General features: G+C 38.1%; 2 protein-coding genes across 2 annotated transcripts; both read right to left on the bottom strand.

Moving 5' to 3' along the window:
• Positions 1 to 3,259: 3,259 nt before the first annotated feature.
• Positions 3,260 to 4,700, bottom strand: LOC145560435 (F-box protein SKIP23-like). Its single transcript, XM_081621689.1, has one exon. It carries the CDS (start codon positions 4,652 to 4,654, stop codon positions 3,446 to 3,448), a length of 1,209 nt encoding a protein of 402 aa, XP_081477815.1. The 5' UTR covers positions 4,655 to 4,700; the 3' UTR covers positions 3,260 to 3,445.
• Positions 4,701 to 22,032: 17,332 nt separating this feature from the next.
• Positions 22,033 to 23,503, bottom strand: LOC145560434 (F-box protein SKIP23-like). The gene has a single exon (XM_081621688.1). The coding sequence runs from the start codon at positions 23,334 to 23,336 to the stop codon at positions 22,149 to 22,151; it is 1,188 nt and encodes a 395-aa protein (XP_081477814.1). The 5' UTR covers positions 23,337 to 23,503; the 3' UTR covers positions 22,033 to 22,148.
• Positions 23,504 to 24,190: the final 687 nt, after the last annotated feature.

The following is a 24,190-nucleotide window of genomic DNA, read 5'->3' as shown; positions in this document are numbered from 1 at the left end:
TTTTATTTACGGGCGAAAAAAAAACAAAAAAACTCAAAATGGAAGACTAATATCCACGCTTTTTGAGAAATTTTGGAGGTTTCAGGGCCCGGTGTAGAAAAGTATTCATATTTTAGGGGGTATATCTCGGGGTCATATAATGCCTTTTTAAACCATATGTGATCGTTATATGTGACGGTCAAAGAGTAACACTTAAAATAACACTGAGGTAGTATCGACAAGCATAATAAAAAAAGCAGGTCAGTACTCCGACTTTAATTTACGGAGTACAGTAATACTGTAGCTAAAAAAAAGTTGGGTTGCCAGGGACTAGCGTATTGCTTACTCCAACTTTGGGCCATCTGAAATTTCGAACGTAAAACCAATATACATAATACGGGCCTCAAACCAAGTTGATGTACAGAATATCTTTGTATGGGCTAGCCCACAAGCTTCATGATGATTTTTTTTTTCTTTTTTTTTTTTTTTTTTTTGAGTCAAAGTTGAATTTTTTTGTTCAAAATTCATTTTTAACGAGATTAAGCACGATATCCTGTATTTGTCACAATGTCTACTTTTATAATATTTCCTCTGTTTCCTAAATATTGCAAATATTGCAACATGGGGATGGAACAAGAATTTTAAGAAGATGAGAAAGATAAAGAGGAATAAAGATAGAGACTCATGTGTTGAGGTGAAAGAAAGAGAGAAATCATGTGCAAATAGTGAAATATTGTACGGAGTTACTTTATAAGATGGTAATTGTTGAAATATTTGTGGATAGGACGTGTAATTTTTTTTAAATAATATTTAATTAAATATATTAATGGTTAAAGTTGTACATCAGCAAATATATACGCAAACTCAAGTGATGCATTTAAAAATACTCGTATGGAGGAAGCATTTTTTTTTTTTTTTCCAAAGTGCGACAAATAGTCTTTACTCACATGTATCATGCATATTATATCTCTAACAATATTTGATTGAAATCTAATTTACTAGCCAATTTCTCGGACTTATCGGCCAACAATGGCAGACCAGAAATTCAAACAATAATTTTAATTGATGTGGCAATGGTAATAAGTTATACAGAATTGTTTAAAACATCATCGCAAACTGATCAAGGTTACCATTTAAGACTCGTAAATTGTACTTGTCTAATTGAAGAAAACAGTTCATAAATGTATCACAATATTTAAATTTAAATACTAAGTATGGGTTGTGAATAAAAGTAAAAGTAAACAAAAATTGGGCATATTTTATAAAATTAAAGTTAGAATAATCCAATAAACATAGTCTAGATTAGAAAATAATGTCAGTCAAAATCACACAACTAGATATACTGCATGCTTATTAGTAATGCATTTATTCGTCAAATTTAGACGGGTTAGATTTTCTAATTAACGTACGTAATTATCTCACTTGGACTTCTTTGTCGACAATGAATCTATATTTGCGTACGTTAATAAATTCTATGAAGTCCTTAGTTTTTAATTAAAAGTACAATTATTATCTTACAAAGTTGATGGGATTATGTACTTAGTCATATTATTAAAAACTTGTTTGACAATAATATGTTAAATCGTATGACTTGGAAAATTTATTTAATATTGTACACCTTTTAATCACCTTGAATAATAATGGTTTCAAAAAAGTACAAAGTATTAATATAAACAAAAATTATTTTTATATACTCGTGACTTCTTACTTCCGGCCTCTCTCCGCCATTGACTTAGATTAGGATTTGTTCAATTCATGTCATAATCTACTTTTATACTTCGTATAATTTATTAGAATTTGAAAAAAAAAAAAAATGATACTCTCTCCAATCTGTCAATTTAACCAAAACAATAATAATGATGTATTGCTAATCAGTAGCTAACACCTTCGTAGATTAAGCAAGGCAAGGCAACGCTAGGACAAGCCAAGGTATTGTAACAAGACCAAGCCAAGGCAATACATTTAAGACACTATAAAGAAGGGTAGGCCAAACATGAATATGACATGGTTTCGAGCACCAAGTAGGCCTCCCGGGATTTTTTTGACAGCACCTGAAGAAATTTGGTGCATAATCTTATCGGGTTCAAAAGTATGTGCTCTTCACTGGCTGATTTTATGATTAATACACAAAATCAAACTGTTTAAAGAAATAAATTTTGAGACCCGGTGTATAAAACTCAAAGGATAGAATATTAATGATGTTTGAAATCATATATGACCCCTGCTAGCTAGTTAATCACATAAAGGCTTATGGTGGCCTTTGGTTAATTAATAAAGAGAAACATATACATAAATGACTAACTTGACAGTTTAAAGACAAAGTGGTTAGTTGATTCCAACCACATAAGTGACCTCCCAAGATGTTATGGGATATATGGAAAGTACCTCAACCTCTTTCCTTTCCGAGTTCAAAAAAGTCAAAAATCGTCTAAAACTAAAGGTTATATTTAACGTTTTCAAACCAATTTAAATTAGGAAAATTTTCATAAAATTAGAATTAACATGTGGGGCTTTCTCTGAAGTCATATAAGCTGGTTTGAAGTCATAACAAGCCTGGCCTACTAATCTGTTTATATAGGATCGAGATCGATGAGTTGGACTCAATTACGTGAGTATGGTATTACGGAACAATTATATGTTGCATTGATATTGAAAAGTTTCAAAAGATAATGGTTTCAATCACCAACTTGACATCCCAGGTTTAATTTCTTATAATGATATCAAGATTGAGCTCTCAATTATACCCAATATTACTCACCCATTCAATCATTACTTACCATGACATACCATTGTATTGTTGATTCATGCATGTATTACTTGGGTTGCTTATATTATATTATTATTATATTATATTGTTGTTTAATTTATTGTTACTCAATACCAATACTTTGTTAAAATAGTTTTGTAATTGTGACTTATTATATGCATGCCCTCAATCTTTAGTACCCAACTTATCCAAGATCTCATTAGCATAAGTTGAAATAATTGTGGCTAGATATGCCTAATTGCCTATATAGTTTACAGCTCATTATCATAGCTAACAACAAAGTCCATACACGATGATCTCACTTTGATTTTTTTAATTTTTTTTCAAATTAAATTAAAGTTCATGCATTTTGACCATATAATAAACATTTTCATTAACTTATTTTCCAGCAAGTACTATAGTCAAAAGTGGCTCCAAGTCTGCGCTTTTATTTACAAGAATTTCTAATAACGTTTACTACACATGCATAAATAACATGAATGATAAATGGTCTGGGAAAAAAATAGTTATGACTGATCATTAATAGTTGGACTTGACTATTATTTCATTGTAAACTTATATAGTACGGAGTAATACAGAGTTATATATTTTTAATTAATTATACAATTAATTAAAGAAGAAAGGATTAAAAAAAAATAAAAAATTGCACAACGAAAGGGTAAAAAAATGAAAAATCTAGAATTATGAAGATTGAAAACTTCATGTCATACGAGCCAATGTAACCCAACTTGGTGGAGGCCAAGAAAATAGCTTAGAATCTTCCAAATATTCTTCCAACCGCCCAAAAATGCCCTTTTCAAAATCAAAAACACCAATTTCATCACTTTTCCACTCAAAATCATCCAATTTGTCCAAATCTCCCACTTTAATTTCCGAATAACATGAATCTTTATTGTCTAAGTTCTTAAAATGAAAGTATATGCAATTACCTTTGCAACCTTTTAAACCAATAGCGGAAAATGAAGAATGGTTGCTCAAAAAAATTGCATGCTCCTCTAAATCCTTAACCAAATCCCATTTTTGTTTCTCCTTGTCGAGTTTGAAAATCTCAACCCCGTGTACCTTTATCAATTTAGGAGTGATATCGGTATACAGGTCTACCATTAACAGGTCATCAGCTACTTTTACCAGACATTTTTTATCTCCGCCAATAATAGCATTTTTTAGCAATGTTACTGTGACGGAAGAACCAATAACCTTAATGGCTACGGTCCTACCCGAGTTGGTAACAGCATAAAATGTACCATCGAACTCTACTACATCCACGTAGTGCAACGACCAATCATTAACAAATATGCTCCGATCATCGTAACCTAAAGTGTAATCATCCAAAAACGTCCATGATTCGATTTTGGACCGGTACATGAGTAACTTACCCGTGTTATGTGTACACAAAATAACGTAATCGTTAACATTATTAGAATTAAGGAAGGTAACAGCTACCTTTTGATGCTCCATGTTGTAGTAATCCATGTTTTCTGTACTAGGATTATTACTAACGTTACGTAACACATACTCACAACCCAACTCCTTGATTTTAATGTTGGTTAGATCCAACTTCCTAGGAAGATTTGGAGCTAACTGTTTGATGAGGGTCCTAGAGAAAGGATTGAACAAATGGACCGCCCCGGGGTTGTGCTCCTCGGTCTTGATGAGCCACCCGGGGCCATCATGGTCGTCGAAAGAGGGTGAAAGATGGGTATATGTGTGTTTGGTGAGTCGGAGGTCACAATGATGGACGTTAGAGTTTAGGAATTTTATAGGAGGGAAAAATATGGGTAGTGTTTTGGGGATGGCAGACCGCCACGTGGAACAAACGGAACGGAAATGACGAGTGTCGGACGGGGTGTCAAAGCCGGTGGCAACGAGATCGAGGAGCTCCGGAGGGAGATCAGACCAATATGCCATGGCTTAATTAGCTAGGTAGAAGGTGTTTAGGGTTTTGGAAGTAGAAGGTGTGTATTGAGTTGAATAGAAATGTGCTTAAATTGTTGTAGTATTTAAATGGAATCAAGAAAATGTGACAGCCCACCTTTTGAGAAAATAATACAAGTGTTTAATAATAATTAAATAATCAAAGCTAAAAAGGAGGGCGAATCTGAAGTAATAGTCAATAGTAGTACTAGCTAGTAGTATTGTCAACAATATTATGTCCTAACTTCCTAATCAATATTACGCAATTGCATGTAGAATAGGACAAAGGTTTTGATCCAATGCATATTTGAAAATTGTTTAGAAAGTGCAGTGGTCACTTTCCGAAATTAGCTAGGCAAAATCCTTTATACAACTATCACTTACTTTTAGTACGAGTTTTATTTTATTTTAGAAAAAATCATAGGGGGTGTTTGGAAACCAGCTTTTTAGCTGGTTTTTGGCTTCTTCAAGTTGATCAAATAGTCAAAAAATATGTTTGGCTATTGGGTTTTTTAACTAGCTGAAAAGCTGGCTTTAAAGCCAGAAGCAAAAAGCTGGTTGGAGCAGCTTTTGGCTTGTTGACATAATTAACTTTTGATTAATAATAATTAGTCATAATAAAAGATAATTAGTAATTAATATTTAATACTTAATAATAATTAAGTAATAATTAGTAATTAGTAATTAGCAATTAATAATTAATAATAATTACTCCCTTCGTCTCTAAAAGAACAACGCGTTTGGGTTAATTTCGCGGGTATTAAGAAAGTTAAATAAAAAGAAGTAAAAGTATATTGGAAAGAAGTAATTTATTTCAGATTCAACAAAATAAAAAAAGATACTATAAAATTATATTTTAATTTAATATTGACAAAATGATCCTACGTATAAAAAACAGATGCTATAAAATTATTGACAGCAAATAAACCTCGATTTCATTTAACAATTGCTTCCATTACAATGGAACCCAGAAAACTCCTTCAATTAAATAACATCTCACAAGAAACAAAACCAAAGACAACATACAAATCAATCTATTAATCTAAACGATTTACCCTTTCAATTCAATCTTTATAAAAACCTCATTTTTACCCAAAAATCATCTATTTCAAAATCAAACAATGAAAACCCTAAATTATCAAAATCATCAAACTAGGAATTTTAAACAAAATAATTCAGCAACTAACAAGATTACCGGCGAATATTTGTAACTGATTGACGAAATTGATATCCACACTTTAATAATTTCTTCACAATTCTTCCCTTAATATTCAAATTGGATGTGTTCTTCGCCAAGGAATTTTGGGGGAAAAGAGGAAATTTTGGGGGAGAAGATGGGAAATTTTGATGCTTAATTGGGAAATTAATGGTGTATTATCCATTAATTGTTGCCGCCCACTGAAAATTTTGCCGCTCACCTTCCTCACATTGGCGCCTAGGCTGAAAATTTTGGCGCTCATCTTTCCCTCTTCTTTTTTTCCTTTCCCTTTTCTTTTTTTAGTTTCCATTATTACATTGATGAGTTGGCGTTTTTTTATTGGTGGTGTACAAAAGGAATCTTGTACACTTAGTGTACCCCTAGCCTTTCCCCTGGTGGGGATTTAAGGTACACTAAGTGTACAAAAGGAATCTTGTACACAAGCTTCCCATTGGTTGATTGGGAATATTCTTTTTTTGTGGGCCACCTTCATTTTCATTTGAATTTCAAACTTGTTTTTTAAATTTCAACTTTTGAATTTCAAATTTATCAATCTTTTCACCTACCCAAATTAATGTAGTATATAATCCCCAAAAAAAAAAGTCAGATTTTTTCACCTCATTTTTTTCTCTCTCCTAATGTTTCCCCTCTAATTTATCTGTGTAAATAACGAATGAAAAACAATATACAAATCTGATTTTCTTAATATCTTCATTGAATAATTTGACCCCGGTGCTATACGGACTGATTTGTCCGGTGAAGCTCTGGACGCCGTTGGTCAATTTTTTGTAATCTTCCTGTCGATTCCGGCCGTACTCGCGGCGGCTTACAATTATTAAAATGAATTGTAGTGATAATATATATGAAGAATAAACTAATTTGAATAAATGTTTGGTGGATGTGTAAAGAACAAAAATAAATTTAGATTTATTTGCTGCAAATAAATAAGTTTGGTTAAAGTTGATGTTTTACAATTTTCGTATAAATTGTAGCAGAAAAATGATTTAATGTTTGCTGGTACGGAGATTGAAATTTGACTAAAAAAAAGTATTTGCAATTGTAATTGACAGCAAAGTTTTGTCGGAACGCTCATACATACGTTGTAATAAATAAATTTAATGTTAATAATTAGAAAAATTATCTATAATCAATAATTAATGTTAATAATTAGAAAAATTTGCAAATTGCAACCATTTAAAGTTCATATTTTGCAAATTGCAGCCATTTATTTTTTTTTTGCAAATTGCAGCCAAAAAGTTCGTATAAATTGTAAATTGCAGCCCGATTCAATTTTTTCATCGATTTACATGTTAAAAAAAATCTTTGGTTAAGGTTTTAGGGGTCATTTTAGTTCTTAGGGGCCGAATTGAGCTCAGAATTAGCAAAAAAAAATAACGTAAGTGTCTCATATTTACAGTTTTCCACAAATCGATACATTTTTGTTGCGCAAAACAAGATACTTGCGTTATTTTTTTGCTGATTCCGAGCTCAATTCAGACCTCTAAGGCCTAAAATGGCCCCTAAAACCTTAATCGAAGATTTTTCAACTTGTAAACCGATGAAAAAGTTAAATCGGGCTGTAATTTACAATTTATATGAACTTTTGGGCTGCAATTTGCAAATTTTTTTTTAAATGGCTGCAATTTGCAAAATACGAATTTTAAATGGCTGCAATTTGCAAATTTTCCTAATAATTACTAATTAGTGTTGTGTAGTTTAACAACAACTAGCACCCAACAAGCCAATTTACCAAACACTACAACTGTAGTCAAACAGCCAACTCAAAAGCCAATCTAAACAGCCAATTAAAACAGCTGACAGTCAATTGCCAAACATGGCCATAGTCGATCTTTCCAATTATGTTGCAAAAAAATTAACTTGGAACAACTAATTTTCTAAAGCTGAATTGAATCATATTTCGTAAATTAGCACAGATACAATGTATGTAATGTCATGTACTCTTTATTTCGTTCTTTCATTTTTTTTAATTAAACTTCAATTTAAACTGTCTTTAATATGTACAAGTAATATGGAATACAAGAAAAAAAATTATATGTGACCATGTTGGACTTGATGTTTAATGTATATTTGTAGTTTATAATATCAAATTTTGTAAATCTATACTAATATACTCCGTAAGATTTCATAAAATTTATACTAATGTATGAGAAGATAGATTCTCAAAAATAATGGCTCTTAAGTCATTCCGACGCACACTAAACTAGCTAAATCGACAAGATTCCTAACCTAATGCATAAATGTTCCTGCTGGATTATGCTTCCGTCAGTGTCTGAGGTCTGATAATGGTTTACCGTCCAATTGCTCACCTACACAGCCAATACAGATTAGCTAGCCCGGGGGTTATCCGGGAATAACCACTCCGATGCTAAAGTTCGTACCTTTGTGAGAAGAAAGTGAAAGAAGAGAGAGAAAGTGTTTTAGAGAGAAAGAGAGATTCTACCTTTGAAATAAGGATTTGTTTGGGTATTTATAGGAACGCAACCAAGCAGGTGCCACCTATACAGATAGGTGGCACGCCGACCTTGGTACTAGCAGGTGCTTACACGGCACTAAGCAGCTGTCCACGTGTCAGTGGGACATGCCACGTTCCGAGAAGCAGCTCTCCACGTGGTAGAGCCTAATGCCGGTAAGGACATGAATTATTCCAGGATTAACTATTTCTGTAAACTGCACGGCACTCTTTTACCGGCATATTATGATGCTACCGGTATATCCCGTACAACTAGCCCCCCAAGTGAGGACGTTAGTAAAACTGACGTGCTCAATTGCGATGGAACACGGTGGTGGTACGTACAATGCAGCATACAAGCATGCTTAGAAAACGAAAAGAAAATGTACCATTTGCCCCCCAAGTGAGCAAATGGACGGTAGTAATGTGCTCAATGAAGCAACAAGAAAAAATTTACAATTTGCCCCCAAGTGAGCAAATGGACGGTAGTAATTTGCTCAATGAAGCATGGAAAAAATGCCAACATGGTTATTGTGAATTAAATATGAAACCGAAAACAGGAGGTAAAATGATTTGTTGTTTATTTTAAAATTTATCCCCAAGGATTTGGCGGGAAAATGTAATAAAGTAATGGGGCACGTGTCAGTCATCGAAGTAGGTTAATTTTGAAAAGGTGTTGTATCACAGCCGTTGGATTGCATGCAGTAAATGTCACATCAACCGCTTCATTTGGACAGTATAAATAGCTTATTTCGCACTTTGACCCTTCATTTCCTTTGCGAAAAAAAATTCGAAAAATTTCTACTTCACTTCGCTCGTACTGCGCTTATATTTCTGCAATTCAAGGCGCAATTTGTCAAGGGTTTGTTCAGTTGTTTTGTGACGGGTGTTTGTAAACGGAGGACACTTAATTTCCGAGTTACGCTTCAAGAGTTGAGTTCAAAAAAAGAGGTAAAAAACCCAGCTTTCTTTTCGATTTCTCACTGGCTTGTGGTTAGGTAGATTTTGCATTTATTTCATTATTTGTGAATGTCTGGTTCTGGAATGCATACAAATATGAGTAAAGCCAATGAGGCTGAACTCTGTACACCCTTAACTTCTATAGAAGAAAGAGAAGCTTATTACCGTCATAAGTTTCTGGCTGACGCCGAGAAGGCTTTGCGTCCTACCAACCCCGATATTGCAGAGGACATAGAGGTTGTCGATGTTGAGCCTATTAGCGTTCAATATCATTTACGGTCAAATTTGGATTTATTTAATCAATACGGCACTAATATTGACAGGATGCCGAGAACAAAACATACAAGTTACCAACGTGAGGTTGGTGAAAGCAGTAGACCCTCTGTTGATGAAGAAATGGTTGACCCTGAGCCTGAGGTTTCGGATATCCGAGAAGAGGATATCCGGTCAGTCGAAGATAGCCTAGAACGGCAGGAAAGCGAAGGTGAAAGTATCGGTAATGAAGACGATGCAGGTGGGTCAGAAGAGGGTGAGCAGGGAGAAGGTGAAGAGGAAGAAAATGACGAGACCGACGAAGAAATTGTTACAGATTTCAACCTTGCTGCTCAAATTGCAGAAGAGGAACGTCTCGACGAGGAATATGACTCGGATCAAGATGATCCGAAGTATCTAGAACCTCAAGAAATTCCTAGCGGCTATGAAATAACTGAGGCAGTTGTGGATCCGGTATGGTTGCAGACCGCCACCGAAAAGGATTATTGCCAACATGGCAAACGCTTCTACCGTCTCCCGGACGGTTACGAACTGAGACTACCGAATAACGGTCAGACGGCTTTGGACTGTCCTGCCGGCCACATTGTTGTGTATGCAAAGCATTTAGAGTTTGGTTTACGGTTTCCACTCCATCATTATATCGAAAAAATATTCAGGGCTTGGAACGTTGCAATTGCACAGCTAACGCCTCCAACCATCCGAAATATTGTCTCTCTTGTCTGGGTTATAATTTTTATGGACTTTCCCCTTACCCTGAACTTATTTTGGAGGTTACATTGGATAAAAAGAGATAGTCAGTCGCCCGGATGGTGGTCCCTTTTTACCGCTCCCGGTAAATGTACGGTGTGGCCGAAATTGACCAGTTGCAAGAACTGGAAGAATGAGTTTTACTTTATGAGTGTGCCTGACGATTTTACTGTCCGTAGGACGTTTCATCACCCACACAGCATGTTTGAGACCATACGGTCGAGAAAGTTAGGACCAATGGAGAAAAAGGCTTTTAAATGGTTTAATTGTACATATGTTAGGGCTGGTAAGAAGAATAAAGCCGTTCCGGGGGTGTGGTTGCCCCATTGTAATTATATACTGGGCAACGCCCCTCTTTCTCATGTCGGTCTCTGCCATACCGATGCTTTTGGTATGGATGAATTATAGTATTATATAAATTTGCTTATATTTGCCTTCACCGTATTATAAGTGTGTTGTCTGCTTATGGATGAATTTTTTTTTTTTTTTTTTTTTTTTTTTTTTACGCCCAAGCTTACCTTTACCATATCGGTTATTGACGTTTATTATCGGTTTGCCTTTCACCAGGTCTTGACAAGCTTGACTTTAGCCGATTAGGGTTGCATTCTGACGGGAGAGTGAAGCACCAGTGCCCGGATCGGCCAAAGAAGTCATACGACACCCTGCCTTCTTTCGCTACCAGAGCCTCCACTAAAAAAAGAAAAAGGCGACAGGATATGGCCCCTACCGAGCGCACTACCAAGCCCCGCACCCTAGCTATAAAAAGGGGTGGCGGGAATGCGTCTAAGAGGACTTCCGAGCCCTCCGACCGAGAGCCACAGAAGCAACAGAAAAGACACGATGGCGACACGGCCCCTCTCCGTCCGTAGGTGCAGGAATCTTGGCCGGATGGAGTCGTCAACCTAGAGGACGAGACCGAAACCCAACCGGAAAAGAAGCTGACGGTCACCCTAAGAGATCCAAAAAGTCTTGGGGTCAGCACCGAGGTTAGAACCGGCCAGATGGCCAGCATCGAAAAACCTCCAAACAAGGAGACGACAATCATCTCGGGGCGCACTGGCGGCCTAAAGCAGAATGCTTTCGTCCCGGCTGGCGTCACTGATTTTATCGAGATTCCTCACGTCAGAATCCCGGCAGAAGTCATTGACGGGCTCGCTGTGCCCTCTGGTGCTGCCGGTGACCCATGGCACCCCCGGATCAACGTCAATCGCGGAGAGTCTGTTCTCTGTGACGACCCTGCGACCGGCGGAAGCATGGGGTGGAGGGTACTCAAGGACCTGGCGACGCCAGCCGACAGGCCTGTCAACCGGGCTGCTGCTCCCTGCGGTCAACTAATGAACAACATGCTCCGGGTAATATAGCATTCTTACCTGCTAGATATGTATCATATCTGTGTAACATATTTATGTTCTCTATACTGCTGTTTATATTTATTAACGGCAATGTCTGTTATCGTCTACTAGACCGTCAACTCTGCTGTCGAGGTGGTACACATGTACCAACATTATCAGCGCGTCGCCGATAATGCTGAGACCAAGCTGAAGAAAGATGACGACGCTTGTAAGCTCGTCGTCAAAGAGCGCGACAAGGTTAAATCCGACGTAAAGACTTTGCAAAAGCAAGTGTCCGAGCTAAACAGGAAGCTGACGGATCAGGAGCTGCTACAAAAGAAGGTAGCCAGCCTTGAGCAGAGCCTGAAGGACGAGAGGGATGCTAAGGCAAAGCTGGCCAGCCAAGTTGAGGAGATGGAGCGCGACAAGCCGGGAATCAGGCGCCGAGCTGTTAATCGGTTCCTGCAGACCGACCTCTATGCCAACTTGCTGGTTGACCGGTACACTGCCGGTTGGGTCTCTGCGCATCGCTGTGTGTGCAAAGCGGAGGGGTGGGATTCAACGAAATGGCAGGCTGTCGAGAAGGCCTTTAACGAGGAAAGGAACCACTCTCCTACCAACTATGAGAGTGGGTACTTTGACGAGCTCCCCCCGCATGCTGTGATAACCAACTTAGACCCACGCGAGTTGCCGGAAGCGGAGTTTGATGACGCCCTTATCAGTAGCCCTATTGCCACTCATGCTGGTAAAGATGGGTCTGCCGGTCCCTCCAGTAAAGAAGCTGAAAAAGAGCCTGTTAACACGGGTGAATCAACCAAGGAGGCCGACAAGAATTAATCAGGAGGGCAGTCATCTCTGGGCTGTAATATTCATGCTTGTCTGTATCTGTTTTATGCTTCAAACGATTATATCCGTCTGTATTATGTCACATTTTTTCTTTCAATTGTTTTGAGCATTTTATTTGCGTATGTATGTACTCGTTACAATTTATTTCTCTCATCTTTATCGTAATCTTATTTAATGATTGCCCTCCTTGATTTTTAACACGAATTTACGTTTTCGGCTTTCAAAATTACACTTCTTGGTATTTTACTTGCGATTTAAAATTTTTGGAAGACCCAAAAACGCACTCAACCTTGTTATCGGTATTTTCAAAATACATATTACCAATAATACTTTTTATTATCGGTATTTACAAGATACATCTTACCCGTAATACTTTATTATCGGTATTTCAAAGATATATCCTACCAGTAATACTCCCCGAGTTTTTCGGCAGAATTTATTTGTAAACAAATTCTGGGAAAACTCTGGAATGCCTGTGCTGAATATCGGATATAAAACACAATGAGATAAAGTATCCAACCTTTGTCAGGCTGAGCAAAGGCAGTGGATCAGACCGCACTTTCAACTCCCCTTGAGGTCCATTATCATTATTATTACATATATATATATATATATATATATATATATATATATATATATATATATATATTTTTATATATATTCCCTCACTTGAACGACCGAGTCAGCTAGCTAGGCTGTGATCAAATCGTATCGAAAGTAGGTAATACGATTATATGTATCGAAATAGATTACAATACTAGCAAGTGCCGTTAACATACGTGTGACAACATGTCATCAAATAGATACATAAAATAGAACATATTTACGTTTCACATGAAATACTTTTTTAACACACTAGCGTTCCAAACATTCTTCAGGGGAACACCTTCAAGTGTTATTATCCGATAAGACCCTTGCCTAAGTGTTTCATATATTTGGTAAGGCCCCTCCCAAGTCGCGGTGAATTTACCCTCTGCGTTCCCTTTACCAGTCGCGGCTGTTCTACGCAGAACTAAATCACCATCTTCCATGGGTCGATAATTGACGCGCCGATTATAAGCATGTCTTATTCGGTTTTTGTATGCCGCAGACTTTATGACAGCTGTCAACCTTACTTCCGGTAGAAAATCCAATTGCTGTCGAAGTAGCAAATCATTTTGACTTTCGCAGAAGTGTTGCACCCGAAAAGAAGGTAATCCCACTTCCGCCGGAAACACAGCCTCTGAGCCGAAAGCAAGGTTAAAAGGAGATTCCCCCGTTGTTTCCCTTGTTGTCGTACGATTTGCCCATAAAATTTCAGGTATCAGATCTGCCCACAAGCCTTTAGCGTCTTCTACCTTTTTCTTAATTGCCCCTAGTATCTGCTTGTTAGCGGCCTCAGCTTGGCCGTTTGACTGCGGGTGACATACCGCTGCGTACGCAAACTTGACTTTGTAGATGCTTAAAAAGTCTTTTACCGGGCTGCAATCAAATTGTGAACCGTGATCAAACACCATTGCTGTCGGCAATCCGAAACGCGTAAAGATGCTTTTCCAGATAAACTTCTTTACCTCACTCGCTGTAATCTTTGCTACCGGCTCTGCTTCTATCCATTTGGTGAAGTAGTCTATCCCCACAATCAAGAACTTACGGCCACCTGTTGCTGACGTAAACGGCCCAATGATGTCCATCCCCCACTGAGCAAATGGGATTGGGTTAAGAATGGGTGTTAAATCATTTGGAGGTTGGTTAATCACCGGGCCGTACTTCTGGCATTTGTCACATTTTTTAGCATATTCCATGGTATCCGCATTCATTGTCGGCCAATAGTAGCCCCGTTTCATTGCTTCTAAGGACATTGACCGACCCCCTGCATGATTACCGCAATCACCCTCATGTATTTCTTCTATCAGCCTTGCCGACTCATAAGCCGTTATACACCTTCGTAGCGGTAACGAAAACCCCCGCTTATACAACAAGCCTCGGAACATGATAAACCAGACACTGTCTTTCTGGACCTTTCTTGCCTCCGCCTTGTCGGCAGGAAGAACATTATGCAACTTGTAAGCCAAAATATCATCATACCATTCTCGTCCCGCAGTCGTGCAACATACGTTCTTAGGAGGTTGTTCGTCAATACTTCTTTCTTTCAAAACCTCCACCATAACTGTCCTTTCCAAGTCATTGAAGCTTGAACTTGCGAGTTTAGCCAAGGCGTCTGCCTGTGTGTTCATTGCCCGAGGAACCAACTTGATTTCAAAGTATTCTAGACCAGAAGTAACACACTTGAGTTTTGCCAAATATGCCGTCATACTTGGCTCTCGAGTTTCGTAAGTGCCGTTAAACTGATTTGCCACTAATTGAGAGTCAGTTGTCATCTCAATGCACTTTGCTTCCGCAGATATGCACAGCTGTATCCCTGCTAACGCTGCTTCGTATTCTGCCTCATTGTTCGAAGCTTTGAACTTGAACTTAACGGCATACTCGAACACATCTCCCTGGGGAGAGATCATAATTACCCCAGCCCCTGAGCCGGTTGAAGCAGATGAACCGTCAACTGATACCTTCCATGTGCCGGCATCATCCTCCTCTTCATAATATGACGTTTCGACAATGAAATCAGACAAAGCCTGGGCTTTGATTGATACCCTTGGCTTATATGTAATAACATATTCAGATAATTCAATCGCCCATTTAAGCAAACGGCCAGACGTTTCCATCTTTTGCAAAGATTTTTCTAACGGCTGGTTCGTTAAGATATCAATTGCATGCGCATCAAAGTAAGGACGCAATTTTCGTGCAGCCACAACTACTGCATACGCGATCTTCTCTATTACCGGATACCTTCTCTCGGCAGCATTTAAAACGTGGCTCACAAAGTAAATTGGCAGTTGGATCTTTTGCCTCTCTACTAGGAGCACTGCTGCTACCGTCTTTGCTGAGGCCGAGATATAAAGCTGCAACGTTTCTCCTTGTTCCGGCCTTGCGATGGTGGGTAAGGACCTCAAATGATTTTTCACAGCCTGGAACGCCTTAGATTGGTCCTTCCCCCATTCAAACAGCTTGTTTTGCCGCAAAATTACAAAGAATGGTAGGGCTTTATCAGCTGACTTGCTGATGAATCTTGTTAACGCAGCCATTCGACCGGTGAGCTTTTGTACATCCTTTATACACTTTGGTTCTGGCAAGCTAAGAATCGCCTCAATCTTATCAGGGTTAGCGTCTATACCCCTTTCGCTCACCATGAAACCGAGAAACTTTCCTGATTGGACGCCGAACACGCATTTCTCCGGGTTTAACTTCATCCGGTAGCGTCGAAGGGTTTCAAAAGTTTCTCTCAAATCAGCGACGTGATCCGTAGCCAAACGGCTTTTCACAATTGAATCGTCCACGTACACCTCTACATTCCTTCCTTTCTGGTTCGCAAATACCTTGTCGACCAGTTTCTGATATGTGGCCCCAGAATTTCTCAATCCAAACGGCATAGCCCTATAACAAAAAACTCCGGAATCGGTAATGAATGTCGCCTTGGTTCGATCCGGCTCGTATAAGCTGACCTGGTGATACCCAGAGAAAGCGTCCATGAAGCTCAGTAGCGCGTGACCGGAAGTTGAATCTACCAATCTATCTATCCTCGGCAAAGGATAGCAATCTTTCGGGCAGGCTTTGTTCAAGTCCGTGAAGTCCACGCACATTCTCCACTTCCCTGACGGCTTCTTTACCATGACCACATTCGCTAACCATTCGGGATATGTGCAGGGTTCGATAAAACCGGCCGCTAGCAATTTGTTCACCTCTGATTGAATAGCCTCCATTTTCTCTGTTGAAAAGTTCCTTTTTTTCTGTCGAACAGGTCTTGCTCTCCTGTCGACGTTGAGCTTGTGCACTATGACGTCGGGATGTATCCCGGGCATCTCGTCCGCCGAGAAAGCGAATACGTCAGCACTTTCTCGCAACAAATCCACCAAATGGCAGCGCGTGTCAACATCCATATCAGATCCCACACGCACTACCCTACCGGGCACTCCGGGCTGCAACTCGATCTCGACAGTCTCGCCTCCCGGGGAAGGACGTGGAGCAGTTACCGGCCTAGTATCAAAATTTTCCATAGCCAAGTCATGCGTGGAAGGAATTCGTTCTCGCTTGGCTGGTGTCCGTTCACCAGCTGGCTGTCGGCCTGGTTGCTTCAATGCCGACACATAACACTCCCTTGCCATAGTCTGACTACCCCGTACGCGCTCTGTTGTTCCCGCGTTGGATACATATACCATGGTTAAGTGGTACGTTGACACCACAGCTTGCATGTCATGAATTAAAGGCCTGCCGACAATGGCGTTGTAAGCGGATGGCACGTCAATCACCAAAAACTCTGCCATGACATCTCTTACTGCCGGACCCTCTCCCATTCGAACCTGAAGAACAATGCTACCTTCAGGTCGTACCGTCGATCCGTTGAAGCCTATCACAGGATAGGACACTGACGTCAAATATTCTCGGCCAATCCTCATGGCATCAAAAGCCCTAGCAAACAGGATATTTGCGGAACTTCCGCCGTCAACGAGTGTCCGTTTGATATCTGCTCCATTTACCGTCAGTATCAGCACCAACGGATCATCATGGGGGTAAACTATTCCCTTAGCATCCTCCTCCGAAAAAGATATCGAAAGCATGGAAGAAGGCTGAGGTCGTTCCTCTATGCTCAAAGCGTTCACTAGGTGTCGGTATTCCGACAAGCTCTTCTTGGCCCCGCTTACGGAACCTCCGTATACCGGCCCACCCGTGATAACGTCGATTGTTATTTTACGTCCTGTCGGATTACCTCTCTGTCTGGATGGTTCCGCGTGATTCTGCCTGTAAGTATCATCTTGCATTGACTGTTCCCCCTGCTTTCGGTACTCGGTTTGCCTAGGCTGTGAATTTTGCTGTCGGTTGGGACCTGCGTGAGTACGATATTGGGATAATCGTCCCTTCCTTATAAGGTCCTCAATGTTCTCTTTTAGCTGAACACATTCTTCGGTGTAATGACCAACATCTCTGTGAAACATGCAATATTTCTTCACGTCCCGACCCTTTGTTATCATTGATGCCGGTCGACTCCAATCTTCTCTATTCTGGTTTATTGAATATATTGCCGCTCTCGGGGTGTTTAACTGCGTATAACTACTGTAACGACCCAATCCCCTTGTCGGCCTTCCGGATCGCTGTTGGCCTTGCGGCAGCGCCCTGCTTACCCCATCCATTTGGGAATTCGAGCTATTATCACCTTGCCTTCTGGAGGGCTCTGCCGACGATATCAGACGGCTCGTTTTTAGCAGCTCCTCACTTTTTATGTATTCGTGAGCTTTGGCAAATGCTACCCCTAAGTTTGGGAAACACTTCCGCGACATATATTTTTTGAAGTCGTTGTCACCTAGCCCATTCATCAATGCCATCACGGCAATCTCTTGCTGCAATTTTGGTATAGTGTTAGCCTCATTATTGAAGCGTCTAATGAAATCTCTGAGCGACTCATCCTTTCGTTGTTGAATAGCCATGAGCTCGCCATATGTCCTTTGTCTCGCACTATTACTTATGTACTGACCTGTGAACAACTCCACTAGGGTCTCAAAGCAGTCAATTGATCCCGGCTCCAAGTTGGAGAACCAATCCGAGGCTGCGCCGGTAAGAGTCGTAGGGAAAACTTTACACCACACAGCATCGGTGTCTGTATACAGCAACATATGACTCTCAAACGCGGCCACATACCGCTTTGGATCCCCCTTACCGTCATACGTACAGGACGGCATCTTTATCTTCTCCATTTGCTGGTCGAGCACCTCTTGTGTGAACGGAGATATTCTGGGCCTGATGATTGCCCTGACTGCCCGCCTTTCCGGGCCACTAGAGATCTCATGCCGATAAGAACCTGAATCTCCCACCTGGGTTCCTTGCGTGAGTTGGCGCTCGGTTGGTGTGGTCTCTTGGCCACGGCTTCTTGACGGTTGTTGTTGTCCCGCCTGGTTGAACTGATTCTCCAAATTGACTATCAGCGGCTTTGTCGGTACCTTATCCCGTAGTCCCCCTGCCGTTAAATCGGCTTCCTTTCTTTTCTTAGACATAGCCCGCATGACCTTGGCCGTTATCTCCAGTTCCTCCGGGGTGAACCCCTCCAAGGGATCTGGGGTCACTGCTCTGCTACGGTCAGGTGTTATGGGCCTATTCATCGTGTTACCGTGAAGGAGATAAGTTTCATCTTAGACCATAATTTCTGGTACTATGGTTTTATTCGCGTTAGCATTAAGGACATTGTTATCGTACTGCCGGTTATCAACTTCTGGCACCGGTACTGAAGTTCCCTTACTTCCTTCCATGACTGTGAGAGGTCCTGTTGGACGATAGAAGTTATTACTATCCCCTCCTTCTAGCGCCAATTGTTCCTGCTGGATTATGCTTCCGTCAGTGTCTGAGGGCTGGTAATGGTTTACCGTCCAATTGCTCACCTACACAGCCAATACAGATTAGCTAGCCCGGGGGTTATCCGGGAATAACCACTCCGATGCTAAAGTTAGTACCTTTGTGAGAAGAAAGTGAAAGAAGAGAGAGAAAGTGTTTTAGAGAGAAATAGAGATTCTACCTTTGAAATAAGGATTTGTTTGGGTATTTATAGGGACGCAACCAAGCAGGTGCCACCTATACAGATAGGTGGCACGCCGACCTTGGTACTAGCAGGTGCTTACACGGCACTAAGCAGCTGTCCACGTGTCAGTGGGACATGCCACGTTCCGAGAAGCAGCTCTCCACGTGGTAGAGCCTAATGCCGGTAAGGACATGAATTATTCCAGGATTAACTATTTCTGTAAACTGCACGGCACTCTTTTACCGGCATATTATGATGCTACCGGTATATCCCGTACAATAAATAAATAGAAAAAGTCCTTATGTAAAAATAGAGTAGAAGGTTGCAAGCTTGCAACCCAACTACGTAGTACGTACTAGGATTAGACTATTTAAGCGTATTAATTATAGTAATGTCATATGCTTCTTATCGATTCGGATTAAGTAGGACCTGTACTAATTAATGTTGTGAGTGGTTATATACTAAAGGCAAGGTAAAGGCTACACATACAATTGTTGTATGTGGTCCTTATATACAATCGGCAAACCTCTACGTACTATTCTACTTTCAGCAACTACTAATTAATCTAAAACTAAAAAAAATGTCTAAAACCACCAACCAAATGTTTATACTTGTTTTCTCAAAAAAAAAAAAATATTTATACTTGTTAATCGAGATTAAATTGTCAGGATTTAGTGTTATATGCTTAGGCCGGATTAAGTGTTATATGATTATGCAATACGTACTACAGTTTAATTTTTACATTTGATAGCGTAAAGTTTAATAGTGAATATGATGCTAATTTATAAAAGTAAAACACATACTCAGCAAGTCTATTTTACCTTTAGTTTACAATAGATGTAACAATTTGACTTTTTGACTTTGTTAAAATACAACTTTGATCATTAATGTTTGTCTAGCTAGATTATCAATAAAAAATTTATAGAAAAAATATATATGTTGAAATATTTATTTAAAGTTTAAACCAATCCCACAACATCTTACGAATAGCATTATTTTTTTTGTATAAAAAAAAAAAAAAAAAAAAAAAAAAAAAAAAATTGTAGTAAGTGAATAATAATATAAAAGTCAAAAAACTTCGTACATAAAAGTCAAAATGATGCATATATTATAAATTAGAGGTATAAGTATTGAAATATAAAATTATTACTCGTATAAGCCTAAGGAGATTATCAAGTAATAAACTCAATATAAGTAAAACTTAAAAACCAAAGAGATGAGTCCAGCATAGTAAGCTTCCATATGACTATTAATTAGGTCAAGATTTCTCCTGTGCCCATCTTTTTTGAATAAAATAGCAGTCTTCGCGGGCAAAGACTAGCTGCTGCTCATTCTAACCATTTTATTTGAATTCATTATTAATTTTGTCAACAAAAAAGAACTATAGTATATACTTTTCTAGCGTGGGTGAATAATACTGTGAAATTTCATTTTATAGTCAATAGTAAGGGTCTGTTCATATTTACTTATTTTCAATTCAGTTCAGTTCAGTTAAGCTCCAATCAGTTCAGTTCAGTTCAGCTCCAATCAGTTCAGTTCAGCTCTTAATTTCCCTCTCTCATAAAATATTCATTTCAGCTTAGTTCAGTTCAGTTCAGTTCAGTTTAGCTCCAATCAGTTCAGTTCAGTTCAATTCAGCTCCAATCAGTTCAGTTCAGTTCAATTCAGCTCAGTTCAGTAAATATGAACAGGCCGTAAATTACTCATAACTTATTTTGAAAAGTAATAAGACTTATAACCATAACTTAAATAAATGGGAAATGAATGTTAGGGGAAGACCAATTACAAGTTTTGCAAAGAATGCCTATTATATTACATTTATTAATTAATTACCATATTCCCTACAAATGTACTGTGATTCCTAACAAGTACGAGGTAATTTCAAATTTATCGAGTAAGGAAACTATTTAATTCTTGATATGTTTGAACTTTGAAGTCACTAAGCATGTGTGCATTAGCATAATACGCTATAGAAGTAACGTTATGAAACAAGTAAATTGGGATGTAAAGAGTCCCTTGTGGGATTTTGATCACATGATCCTTAATTTCTTAGAAAGTTCTCGTAAAGAATTTTCTATTATCACCTTTAATACGGAATAAGAAATGATTTCCTAATTTTTTTTCTTTTTATTTTTTTTATTTTTTTTTTACCCTTTAAAAATAAAAACAAAAACAAAAGACATACGAGTATACAATAATACAAATAGTTTTTTAGGGGAGCAACCGAATAATTGAAGGTCAAGATTCAATACCGACGCCTTTAGCTAACCATGTACTGTTTGTTGACTTGTTTTGTATTTTATTGCCATCCTATCCTATAATAAATACTTCGTACTACTTATATAGAGATTTCTTCAAATAAAAATAAATATATAGAGATGGGCTGGGCTTTTAATTGGATATCAATTTTACCAAAGCCTGGAACATTAGCATGCGTCTTATTAGCTTATAAAATCTTGGGCCAAGCACTAATCATGGAGACATACCAATAACCCGTAGCCATGTATTACAAACTTGCACGTTTTAGTCAAATTTAATACTTCCTCTGTTTCTTAAAAGATGCATCACTTTTAAATTTACGGACTCAATAAAAACAGAGGAAGTACGTGCAATGTGTTCTTTACTTCTTTTGATTTATTCAACTTTTTTTTTTTTAAGAATTTTGATTTATTCACGACTATATATGATACTTCTTTTTTTTTAGTTGATAAATTTTATCTTTGAGCACTATTTACATAAGTTATTTTAGCTTGATTGATGTATGATCTATATTTGAGAATAAACAAGTATATATGCAAGGTCTTGTTAAGTTCATCTCAATTTATTGATTTTTTTAATAAAAAAAAATAAATTCTTATGGATAATTGAAAATATTAAGGTTTAAATCATGCATTAGCAAACATTACAAAAGAAATGTCACAATTACTACGGAACGAGATGATTAAATATAGAAAATTAATAAATCCGCTGCTAAAAAAATTTATAGAAGATAAAAATAGATTGAAAATTAAGATGTCCATAGAAGTGAAGTGAAAGTTTAAACAAACAAGACACTAATACATTATAATTTACTTTACAAAATTGACCCAAGAAGGAGGGGGCCAACAGAACTTTGAATTTTCAATGTTTTCTTCCAATGACTCAAACGTCCCCATCTCATAATTAAAAACACCAATTCCACCACTTTCTACGCCATCAATATCCTCTATATTCCCTTGTTTTTTCTCTGAAAAATCTCTTCCTAAATTATTCAAGAAAAAATATATGCAATTTTCCTTAAGACCATGCAAACTAGTGCTAGTAGTAGAAAATGAAGAGTAGTTGCTTAGAAATATCGAATGACCCCCTAAACATTTAAGCAAGACCCATTTTTTGTCCTCCTTATCCAATTTAAAAACATCGATTGCATAGACGTCACATGATCCTTTGTCTGAAGAGGTGTACAAGTCTACTAAAAGTAAATCATCGCCTGATTTTACCAAACATTTTTTATTCCCTCCAATGATTGACTTTACCATTAAGTCGACCTCAACCAAAATCTCATCCTCGCCGCCATACTCAATGACAACAGTTCGACCTGAATCGGTCACAGCATAGAACTTCCCTTCATATTCCGCCACATCAACATATCTCATCGACATATCATAAACGAACTCGCTCGTATCATCAAACCCAAGGGCAAAATCGTCCAAAAGCGCCCATTCTTGGGTATTAGACCGGTACATTAACAATTTACCCGTGGAATTTTGAGTAGACAAAAGGACAAAAGAGTCATTTCCTCCAATAGTAGCAAACGCTACTTTCTCATACTCCATATTGTACAAATTCATCACTCGATCATTCCCGCTAATATTACGAAGAACATACTCGTGACCAATTTCAAAGGTGTTAACATTACTAAGGTCTAAAATGTTGTGATCTAAGGGTTTAATGAAATCGCTCTTCGAAAACGGGCTCAAGAGGCGTAACACCCCTGGCTTATGTTCCTCTGTCTTGATCACCCAACATGAGTTGGGGTCAGACAAGAGAGAAATGATGTAGGTAGTTTGTCTGATGAGTCGAAGGTCAAAGTTGTGGGCTTTAGAGCCGAAGAATTTAATAGTTGGAGAGTAATAAAAATTGGCGGGTGGTTTGCCACCAACAGAGGAACGCCAATAAGAGCAAACGGAACGAAATTGGCGAGTGTTGGAGCAAGTGTTTGAGAGGTTAGAAATAAGCTCTAGGAGCTCTGAAGGGAGTTCCGACCAATCTGCCATTTAAAAAAAAACGGAGGAAGTATTTTTTTCTATGCTAGGAAAGAAAATAAGATGGAGATTTACTTAAAAGACGGATAACCTAAATCATCGTTGTGGATTTTATTTGAATTTTATAGTGAAGGTTGAGAACATATATATAGTTAGTTGGAGGAGAGTGTATGAATGGAGAATTGTGGATGTGAGAAATGATGGGACATTTGGTTGAGTACTTAAACAAATATATAGAGCTGATGTTCACAACTTCACAAGTAAGCAATTAGTTAGAAATTTCTACCAAATTTAATTTGGGATGGGTCAAGTCAATGTAGACAATAATGTTAGTTATACATTATACAAGTAATAATAGTCCCATTTTAGATGTAGTTTGGAAACTTTCAACTTTGTCAAAAATCCTACCCCCTCCGTTCCTTAATCAAATTTCTAGTTCTAACATTTATTCCTCAAATAATAGAGAAGTGGAAATGTAATTAAGGGACGGAGGGAGTAATAGTGATAATCTTAACTAGTTCACGATGACAAAAAAAAAATAAAAAAAATTGTGATATTTTAACTTAGCTATATAAAGATGACTTTCAATCAAACGTTCTGTAGCACAGTATTCAGAGACAAAAACTAGTAAGAACTTAATTTTAAACCAATGATTAATATTATTTACTGATAAAAATTATGCAATAAGACTAATTTTAACTAACTTATCAAATAGATAAACGACAAACTTTTATAGGAAAGACTTTACTACTTCGCCAAGGAAGTTAAACCAAACATCATGCCAAATATGATCACATCTCAAATTCTCAATCAATATAAAATAATTTTACCAAAAAATTTAAAAAAATTAAATAAAAAAAATCCAA

Source organism: Chenopodium album, chromosome 9 (assembly GCF_948465745.1).
Source record: "Chenopodium album chromosome 9, dcCheAlbu1.1, whole genome shotgun sequence".
NCBI lineage: Eukaryota > Viridiplantae > Streptophyta > Magnoliopsida > Caryophyllales > Amaranthaceae > Chenopodium > Chenopodium album.
This window is presented reverse-complemented; position numbering and strand designations above follow the sequence as displayed.